This window comes from Sus scrofa, chromosome 3 (genome assembly GCF_000003025.6).
Source record: "Sus scrofa isolate TJ Tabasco breed Duroc chromosome 3, Sscrofa11.1, whole genome shotgun sequence".
NCBI lineage: Eukaryota > Metazoa > Chordata > Mammalia > Artiodactyla > Suidae > Sus > Sus scrofa.
Window position 1 is genome coordinate 11,801,473 of NC_010445.4, and position 10,611 is coordinate 11,812,083.

The 10,611-nt window shown below is 43.8% G+C and overlaps 1 protein-coding gene across 7 annotated transcripts in view; it reads left to right on the forward strand.

Moving 5' to 3' along the window:
• Positions 1-9,954, forward strand: part of GTF2I (general transcription factor IIi) — a 154,499-nt gene extending 144,545 nt beyond the window's left edge. For 5 of the 7 annotated variants that reach the window (XM_005661991.3, XM_005661989.3, XM_005661992.3 and 2 more), the window contains 9 exons: positions 1,073-1,131; positions 1,470-1,550; positions 1,978-2,061; positions 2,228-2,411; positions 3,247-3,275; positions 5,646-5,687; positions 7,188-7,229; positions 8,014-8,089; positions 8,803-9,954. In XM_005661991.3, the coding sequence (XP_005662048.1) occupies positions 1,073-1,131; positions 1,470-1,550; positions 1,978-2,061; positions 2,228-2,411; positions 3,247-3,275; positions 5,646-5,687; positions 7,188-7,229; positions 8,014-8,072 (580 nt within the window). In that variant the 3' untranslated portion in view covers positions 8,073-8,089; positions 8,803-9,954. The remainder of the gene's footprint in view (positions 1-1,072; positions 1,132-1,469; positions 1,551-1,977; positions 2,062-2,227; positions 2,412-3,246; positions 3,276-5,645; positions 5,688-7,187; positions 7,230-8,013; positions 8,090-8,802) is intronic. The other 2 variants (XM_021086344.1, XM_005661994.3) reach the window with 2 other exon arrangements.

Below are 10,611 nucleotides of genomic sequence, written 5' to 3' on the forward strand. Positions count from 1 at the left end.
ATTCAGCGTTGCTGTGAGCTATGCTGTAGGTCACAGATGCGGCTTGGATCTCTCGTGCTGTGGCTCTGGTGTAGGCTGGCAGTTACAGCTCTGATTCAGCCCCTAGCCTGGGAATCTCCATGTGCCACAGGTGCGGCCCTAAAAAAAAAGCAAAAACAAAAACAAAAATGTATCAATGTCCAAAAATTATTTCAAGTTAATGGAAAGAGATTTTGTTTCATGTCCTTGAGTCCCGCAAGGATGCGGTCAAATAGTCAAAGCTGACATTGCCAAACATAATGGCCACTTTGTGCACTTGCAGCCAGTCTTAAAAGCTAAGGTCCCTGCTTCTGCTTCCTAAGAGAGAGACTTGTGCTCATGTTTTCACAGCTTGTCATATGTTTTTGTGCTACCTGCATCCTGGGCTCTGCCTGTGTCCTTCTTAAGTCTAGTGTTGAATCTTTCCAAGATAAGTTTAAACTTTAGAATTGGCCTTTTGTGCTTGCTTGCTTGCTTGTTTTCTCTCTCTTTCTTTCTTTCTTTCCTTCCCTCCTTCCTTCCTTCCTTTCTTCCTTCCCTCCTTCCTTCTTTCAGGGCCGTACCCTCGGCATATGGAAGTTCCCAGGCTAGGGGTCAAATTGTAGCTGTAGCTGCTGGCCTACACCACAGCAATGTGGGATCCAGACCATGTTTGCAACCCACACTACAGCTCTTAACCCACTGAACAAGGCCAGGGCGTGAACCCACTCACGTCCTCATGGATGCTAGTTGGTTCGTTACCACTGAGCCGTGATGAGAATTCCTTTTGTGCATTTTTAATTTTATTACTTTTTTGGCTGCCCTCACGACATACAGAAGTTCTTAGACCAGGCATTGAACCCGTGCTACAGTAGCGACAATGCCAGATCCTTAACTGCTAGGCCACCAGGGAACTCTCATTTTATTACATATCCATGCTACTTCTGTCCTTGTATTACCGAGAATGTGTATATATAGAGAGAGAGTTACTAGCTTTTTAAATCTTTCACTTGTTCAGGTTTTTAATGTTTTACTATTGGAGTATTAACACAAATGTTGTTTCTCTTGTTTTTAGGCCTGAAATGTTTGAGACAGCAATTAAGGAGAGCACCTCCTCCTCTAAGAGCCCTCCAAGTAAGCATTTTGCTAAAAAAAAACTATGCTGTTGTTACTTACCTTGCAACATTGGTTTAAAAAATTATTTAAAGAGCAGCTATTTAGATAAGAACGTTCATTCAGATTGGGGGTTGTGCTAGTTAGAGTTTTTAGCTCTTTAATAACTAAGGGTCTTTATATGCTCATGCTCTGCAGAGCAGCACAGGGAAGAGAAAAGAAGTGGAAAACTGTCTTTCGAGAAACCTAATAGCACAGAGTAACAAAATAATTCATGAAAAGGAACTACCTTTTGTCGTCTGAATCGTAAGGTTTAATTACATTTTGCATATATTCTAATCTCAAGTTTCTGTTTGTAGGAAAAATAAATTCATCCCCCAATGTTAATACTACTGCATCAGGAGTTGAAGATCTTAACATCATTCAGGTGACAATTCCAGGTATGTTTTCTCTCCCTTTATCCTAGTTTGGGGGCTTCGTGGATGTTGCCTGTACTGCCCGTCGTGTGTGCTCCTCCCCAGCCCCTGCAGGAACTGCTAACCTGGCGCATCGCCCTGTCAGTTTACCTCTGGATGGTTCTAGGCACTTAGTAGACTTGGCCTGAGCGAAAACCCATAGACTACCCAGATGCCTAGTGTGTTGTTCTACAGATTTGTATAAAATGGCATATGAGGCTCTTTATAATTGGAATAATGTCATATTTTCAATTTGGTGTTACTATTAAGTTGTTTGGTTAAACCATTTCAGCCTTCATTCATTTTTTAAAACATTCCAAAAGCCCAAAGTGAAGTTGGACAAAGCACCTAAAAATGTACCTGGTATTAAAACTGCATTATTAAGTTACAGTTGTCTCTTAACCTTTTGTAGATGATGATAATGAAAGACTGTCAAAAGTGGAAAAAGCGAGACAGCTACGAGAACAGGTTAACGACCTCTTCAGTCGAAAATTTGGTAAGTTTTGTATTTGCGTACTACAGCTTGCAATAATAAGCAAGGAGCTGTTGTCTCCATGAGATCTTAATAGTAGTTTACGCTCACATAGTTGTAATCTGCTTCTTAACCACTTCCTAAGGGTACTAGGTTAATCTCTGTTTTTCCACTGTCTGTCTCTTTATAGGTGAAGCGATTGGTATGGGTTTCCCTGTGAAAGTTCCCTACAGGAAAATCACAATTAACCCTGGCTGTGTGGTGGTTGACGGCATGCCTCCCGGAGTGTCATTCAAAGCCCCCAGCTATCTGGAGATCAGCTCCATGAGAAGGATCTTAGATTCGGCTGAGTTCATTAAATTCACGGTCATTAGGTAAGTGAGGGCTCCCTGTTTGGTCATAAGAATGAACCTGCGGATCATTGAGGCTGAGTCATCTTTAACACTGTAGGGCAGAGTGTGGTCTACAAAGCTGGAAATGTTTACTCTCTGGCCCTTTTCAGAGAAATGTTGCTAGCCCCTGCCTCAGGCGTCTTTCCACAGGCCTCAGGTCCGGCGGGACTCAGTGCTAAGTCGCTTGTTCCTGTCTGCCCATTGAGGTTGTACTTGTTCCCTTTGAGAGTGTCAGCTCCTTACCCACGGGTAGGAGGGGTGGTTACACCTTGCCTCTAACGCTGCTGTGAGAAGCACAACCCCTGATAGGTGCTTATTACAGCAGGCGTTACAGGTGTCCCTTTTCCCTCCGCCTCAGCAGAAGTCCCAGATGCCCATTACTCTTGGCTTCTGTCTCCCAGAACTTAGCTGTCGCTGAACCTACCGCTTATGGTCAAGTTGCCAGTGTAGCGTAAGCTGCCTAGAACCCGCACTCAGAAATAGGTCACGCCTTACCCTCCCAAGGCTTTTCCTCATCATTTCTCAGGACCCTTTCCCGAAAAATTCCATATTGCTGTCCTGCTTAACCAGTGTTCATTCTCCAGGCTGTTCCCCTTTCTTGTTCCTATTTTGTGTTTTTCCACCATCTTAGGTGTAGCATTTTCTAATAATGTGTCATGTGTGTATAGATTAAAAGTATAAGATTAAACATTAGTGGATAGCTTTCTCGTGATAGCATGTAAGTGACATGGGTTAGTTGAATAAACTGAGTATACATGCAAATTCTTCTAGATTTTTTAAAAACCCACAACTTTACACAATTTGTTTCTCTCTTTAGACCATTTCCAGGACTTGTGATTAATAACCGTGAGTATTTCTTAAAAGTCTTTCATTTATTTCTCTTCTGGGGTTTGAAAAGGGTGTGTGTGTGTGTGTTTCCGTGTGCTCACACCAGAGGGTACCTCACCTACAGCATTAATCATTCGCAGCTGTTGTCCTAGCCTCCAGAGCACTAAGCTCTTTCTAGATATAAAACTGGGTGAGTTGCTTCACTTTTTAACTCTCAGTTACGTATTCATAACATGGTAATGATATTAGTGCACCTTTAGGGAGTTTAGAGCATTTTAAATGGCACGTTATACGTCCAGCCTTTAAAATTAAAACAGGGACGCCGCGTGTGTAAATAACGTGTTATTCCAGCTCTACCAGACGCATTTCCTAGGGCAGAGTTGAGACTTTGGAGCAGAGACTGACCTGCAAAGCCTGAAATACACACTCCCTCATTTGGGATGATTTTGTTGCCTCCTGCCCTAGAATGGTGCCTGGCCCATGGTGTGAGCTCAGTGAGCACAATCTGTATTTATTACTGGCTTTACTGCTGTTACTACCTTCACTACTCTTTTGGGAAAAGTAGGTCCTTTAATGTGATGTAGGGTGCTCCTGTTAATATTTAGTCAGAATATCTGTCAGTTCCCGGGCTCTCAGACACTGTAGCATGAAGAACTAGTAGTGTTCTTCCGGGTTCCTTTTTGGGGCTGCAGCCTCGGCATGTGGGGGTTCCCGGGCTGGGCTCTAATTGGAGCCACAGCCACAGCAGTGCTAGATCTGAGCTGCAGCTTGTGGCAACGCCCTGAGCAAAGCCAGGGATCACGCCAGCACCCTGGTGGATACTAGTCAGTTCTTAATCTGCTGAGCCACAGCAGGAACTCCCATATCTTTTTTTTTTTTTTTTTGCTATTTCTTGGGCCGCTCCTGCGGCATATGGCGGTCCCCAGGCTAGGGGTCGAATTGGAGCTGTAGCCGCCAGCCTACACCAGAGCCACGGCAACGCAGGATCTGAGCTGTGTCTGCCATCTACACCACAGCCACGGCAACGCCAGATCCTTAACCCACCAAGCAAGGCCAGGGATCGAACCCGCAACCTCATGGTTCCTAGTCGGATTTGTTAACCACTGCGCCACGACGGGAACTCCCTCCCATATCATTTTAAACCGTGGTTTTTTTGTTTGATTTTAGCAAAACTTCATTGAGCGTGTATCTTTTATGTTTTTCAGTTAACTTTATTACTGAAAATTTCCCAAAGTGAGGCTCATCCTTAACTAATATAATACCATTCCCACTTCAGTCTGTTTTCCGACTGGTGTTATTCTGACTCTTTAATCGGTGTTGAGCATTCAGTTTTGTGCTGTATTCTTTGGGAAAGTGTTCAGGAGTTGTCAGTGACCACGGAGCAGCTAAACCTTGTGAGTTGTGGGTTTGCCCCCGACTTGAGGAATCTCGAGGTTATTTTCCCTGTTCCCACCATCCTGTTCTGCTTCACACGCAGGTGCTATTCTTTGGCCATCGCTCTTCAGTATCGTGGGATTTGGTTTCGTCTCTTCTGCTTCCAAGTTTTGAGTTTCACTGTCAAAATGTGCTCATTTGTTTGTTCCCCCAAGCCATGAGTTCTTTTTTAATCAATTCTGTTTTTATTTTACTCTGTCTTGACCACGTATGTTAGTATATGGTGATGTCAGTAATGAAAGAAGTCCTTTTTTTTTTTGTTTTTTTTGGGGTTTTTTTGGCTGCAGGTGTGGCATATAGAAGTTCCTGAGCCAGGGATCGAACCCATGCCACCACAGTGATGCTGCTGGATCCTTAACTCGCTGGGCCACCAGGGAACTGCTGAGAAAACTTTTTACTGACCCCATTTCATCTGCCTTCTGTGTAATTTTTAGTTTCAAAAGCTAGTGCATTTTAAGCTCCCTTGCCCCTTTACTTTATGTTTATTTTATTGTTATTTATTTATTTACTTCTTTTTAGGGCCACATGTGTGGCATATGGAAGTTCCCAGGCTAGGGGTTGAGTCGGAGCTGCAGATGGGAGCCTATACCACAGCCACAGCAATCCTTAACCCGCCGAGTGAGGCCAGGGATCAAACCTGAGTCCTCATGGATACTCTTCAGGTTCAGTACCGCTGAGGCACAGTGGGAACTCCTACCTTATGTTTAAAATGTTCAGTTTTGTTTCTTTCCTTGTGCAGTAGTCTTTTACAGAATTTTATGGTAATTACTATGAAATAATTACTTTGATGGGACACACCAGAACTTTTAATGCTTGTTCCCGTCTTGTCATAAGAAAAATAGTACCTGTTACAACAATTCGAAGCATCAGAATAGAGAATGTATGTAAGAGTGCTTTTCAAATGCAGCAGCATATCATTACATTGTTACTGAAATGAATCTGCTTTCTTTTCAGAGTTGGTTGATCAGAATGAATCAGAAGGCCCAGTGATCCAAGGTAAATTAAACAGGGTAAAATATAGAAACATTCCTACTTAATTCAGTAAAACAGGTCACATAAATTGTGTCGCCTCTCAGTGTTTGCCTAACTTGAAGGAAAGCCAGTTCCTTCACACACATGTGCACACACATGTGCACACAGAGACTTGGCTTCTTGGACTCCTTTGTCTGAAAGCTTGTATAAGCTCAGGCCGCGGTCCTCGTGGGGAGCTGGACCACGTGCCGTTTGTTCCTGCTGTCCCAGGCCCGGCACCCTGAGATCAACGGCGTAGAATGCAGTTTTGTGGGGTGACAAGGTCATCTTTTAACTTGGGTCTTTTTTATACCAGTTTTTTTTGGGGGGGTTGCATAAACACAACGTATGCCATTTGTTCCTAATAGCTGCAGTAAGTCAAATTGTGTTGGGTGAAAATGTATTTGTTGTGATTTTTTTTTTTTTTTTTTTTTTTTTTTTTTTTTTTTTTACGGGTAGAAGACTATTTTTATTAAATTCACTGACATTGGTAAATTCTAAGAGGTTTAAGGGTGTAAGGTGAAACAGCATAACATACCAGCAAAACTTAAGGGGTCATGTAACTATCTCTTTATGGGGACACGCCCTGCAGGGTAAAAGCTGAGGAGTCTCAGGAGTCGGGCCCTTGGTTGCTGACCTCAGATAAGACACCAAGCAGTCTTGTCCGCTTATAAAAAACAAGACTTCAGGACCAACAGCAACAGGATTGGAAAAGAACCGATTCAAGATGGGGGCCAGTCTGAATTCGGATTAGCTGGGAGCTGCGGCTGTTGCAGCTCAAGTCTAGGATCAGTAGAATGGCTCGTGAACTGTTCTGAAGTCGCTGGTTTCCAGGTCTTAAGATGCTTTTCCCAGACAGAGTGTTGTGATTTTTAAAATTCCTTAGGAACAGGTGTTTAGGCCTGCTTTGTAATTCATTGAAAATAACGAAAGACTTGGCATTCCTGTTGTGGTGCAGTGGAAACAAATCCGACTAAGACCCATGAGGTTGTGGGTTTGATCCCTGGCCTTGCTCAGTGGGTTAAGGATCCGGCGTTGCCAGGAGCTGTGGTATAGGTTGCAGCTGCAGCTCAGATCTGGTGTTGCTGTGGCTGTGGTGTAGGCTAGCGGCTATAGCTCTGATTTGACCCCCTAGCCCAGGAACCTCTGTGTGCCATTAGTCCGGCCCTAAAAAGCAAAAAAAAGAAAGAAAGTAATGAAAGACTTATTTGGAAGCCCACAGAAGGAAGGGGCAAAACAGAGAAGGAACTTCATGCTTTCATAGTAGAGCTGTGTACTGATTGTGTAAGCTCGCCGAACACACCTCAGAAAAGCAGAAACGAGTCATGGTGTGCTTGATGCATCCCAAGGAGCTGTGAGTGTTTTCACCCTTGACTTGGGCTTTGTGTACAGTGTCTGGAGAGCTTTCTCCTTTTGTGATCTGTAAATAGATGAAAGCAACTTTTGAACAGTATTAAAATAAAATCTTCATATGTTTCTCTTCAGAATCATCTGAACCAAGCCAGTTGGAGGTTCCTGCAACAGAAGGTAAAAAGGAGTAGTCTCATTGTCAAAAACTGGAGTGCCTAAAGGCAGAGAATGAATTGTGTTTTTAAAACTGCTTAATTAGAACTCGGTGTGAAGTTGTTCTGTTCCCTTGTTTCTGGGTGAATTGGATCTGTAATTTGTCCCCAGAGGCATTGTGTTTGGAGGTGATGCATGGGTTCTTCTCCATTTTCCCGAAGAATTTTAATGAATTCTGAAAGAGTTAAATGACTCCTATATAACCTAGATAGAGCTAGTGTGAATCCTTTACGTAAATAATTAATGTTTGTTACTTGGAAAATATATGTAACAAAGGTAGAACTTTTTTGTTGTTGTTTGTCTTCTTTGTTTTCTTTCTACGGCAATACTGGGTCTGAGCTGCATCTCTGACCTGTGCCACCATTTGTGGCAATGCTGGACCCTTAACCCACTGAGGGAGGCCAGGGATCAAACTAACATCTTTACACAGACAATGTCCAGTCCTTAACTACTGGGCCACAGCGGGAACTCTTGCCATACCTGGGGCCTAGGGAAGTTCCCGGGCCAGGAATCAAACCCATGCCATAGCAGTGACCTGAGCCGTAGCAGTGACAATGCCAGATCCTTCAAATTTTCAGGAGTTTCAGGGAACTTCTAAAATTTAGAACTTGGATGTTTTCTCTGAAAATCTTATTTTTAGTATCTTATTAAGTCATTTTAATGAATAGTTTGGTTTGAGTAGATTTATTACTGAGCAGATTTGCATGAATAGTGCATTTAAGCGGTTCCCTTTTGTTTCTCTTGATAGAAATAAAGGAGACTGATGGAAACTCCCAAATCAAGCAAGAACCAGACCCTACGTGGTAGACCTCTTCCCTCCTAGGGTAAATCAGCTTCTGTGTCCAGGGTGCCATGAACCCACCTGCATAGTCGTAAGCGGAAGTGTTTTCCCTGCTTCCGCCATAAATTGTGGCCCAGCCTTCAGAGCAGATGAGAACCATGTATAAGCATGCTGGGTAGATTGAGCTAGAAGATTCAAGCCGAAGCAGTTTCCTCCGATCAGTATATACCTATAGGCAAAGATGTTAAAGCACTTTGCCTCCAATGTAAACGGTTAGGTTTTGTTTTCGATCTGAACGTTGTCTTGTCCTTGCTGCTGGAATTCAGTGTGAGTCAGTATCACCAGACTGACTTTCCCCCCTAAGCATAGTAAGAGTATTTGCAGAGTCTGGCTGAGCCACACAATCCATTGTGTTTCCTGCGCAATTAAGGTCCAGGCCTGATTATTCCAGACTTCTCAAACTTGGTCAGGTTATCGCTCAAGGGGCCAGCTCTAGACCGGGAGGCCGGGAAGCTTGGTGTTCATGCCGCATTCAGCCTCACTGGGCCCCAGCTGCTGAGTGTTTCTGTGATAGAGGATACAGTTAGCTCTCATCTGTACCCAGCAATCCAGTGTTTTTATACAGAGCCCCCTTTGTTGTCATGTCCTGTCAGTCATGGATGTAAGTGGTCATTAAGTTGTGATGTTAGTGAATCATAAATTCCTATAATCAGATTAACCTGTTTTCCTGCTTGTGTGTTTTCTCTCCTCTTGTAGCTTACAGTATCAGTGGGTGAGAAGAGCTTTTCGGACCTGTTACTGCCCCGAGCTGTGTAATATACTTGTATAACAGAAATACCTTCTATACAAACCTTTTTTTCTACTTTTAGATAGAAATGTCTACTTTTTCAGCAGTTCTGTGAATTGAATTAAAGAGCAGAGTGACTGTAGATTTGGAATGGCTGGTTTACTTTGGATGTATTATAAGGATTTTACAGCAGTGCTGGAAAAACGACAGGGAAAATGACAGGGATGAACCTCATGAGATTTTGTACGTATTCGGCAGAGCCTTCCGCTGTGGTGTTTCTTTTCCAGTCAAGGGACGCTATCTCCTCCTGGAACATCTCAGCTTCTGCAGTGAAGAGAACACCTGTGATAGTTCAGTTCCTTAGTTTTTCTATTTGAAAAATCATTTAAATGATCCTTTTGTTCACGACTCTCCTTGATGACTGAGTGAACAGTTAGTATCTGTATATTTGACTAAACCTTTTCCTAAGCTCTCTATCATGGTTCGTATGTTTTTTATCATAATTAAACAACCAACCGTCTGGATCACCTGACAGCCAGTAAGAGGTCAGTATCTCAGCGTGTGGCTTGTCGATGGAACCCGGCGAACCTCTTCCATCCACGTTTCCTTTGCATCTAAATCAAACGCATGGTGTACCAGCCGTTTCAGACCAGGTAGGAGTGTTTGGGCAAAAGCTGAACGACACTAAAGCCTCACTCTCCCGCAGCCCGTTGCGGGGACTCCTTCGGAACACTGGTCCAGCTTGGATCAGACAGACTCAAGGGGGTTTCATCACCTTCACGACTTTGCAGATTCTCCTTCTGACAGTGAGGCTCCAGTGTGGGGAGTGAGGGGTCAGTTCGCTCATGACGCACCCTCTGATATTCTGCGCCGTTTGTAGGAGAATCTTACATGTGTTGAGATTTCACAAACAGTAAGACTTGTAAAATACCAGCTATATGAAAAGCTAGAGTATGTGATGGCCTAGAGTGTTCATTAGCTTTATCGCAATATTCACAATGGAGAATTCTATTACATGGTAGCAGAAATAGGCATTTTTATGTGTTGCTTATATTTTACCTCAAATTAAATTGTAGATATAGGGTAATAAATAAAATCCATCCATGCCTTTCACACACTAATTCATTCTTTCGAAGGTGTTTTCATGACTGTCTGGGGAAACCCGGGGTGGCTCGGCGGTAGGCGCAACACACGGTGAGGTTAGGCCGGCCCCGTCCAGAGGCTTGGTTCCTGGTGGGGCCACCCTTGTCCGGGGGTTGTCGGAGACCTCTGTGCCCGTCGTCTGGGCTGGGCCGGAGCCCCCAGCTTTTCACTGGTGATGTGCCAGCTGGATGTAGCCTGCGTGTGACGATTATTGAGGTCGGAATCCCTCCCACGTCAGAACCGCACTGGCCCCAGGTTCTTTTCTGCTCCCTAAAAACAGCGCTCTGCCTCTCCTGCACCCTTACAAGTGTGACCGCAGGGAAAGCTGCGGCCCGGAGGAGACAGGCGCTCGGAGAAGGTATCCCCAGCTCTGTTCCCCTCCCAGTCTCTGGAGACACACCTGCCTCCAAAGGCTGCTTTTCGAAGGAGTTCAGCGTGTGCAGGTAACTGTTTTCCCAGTCAGTGTAACGATTCACATCCGGTGTAAGAACTGTGTATATACATATGCATACACATACATTGTTTTTATATATATTACCTTTTTTTTTTTTTCTTTTTCTTTTTTTAAGTAAGTTTCTCACATCTAGCAAGTACATCAGTTTCTGTTCTCTAGATGGCAGCACAGTCAGTGCCGT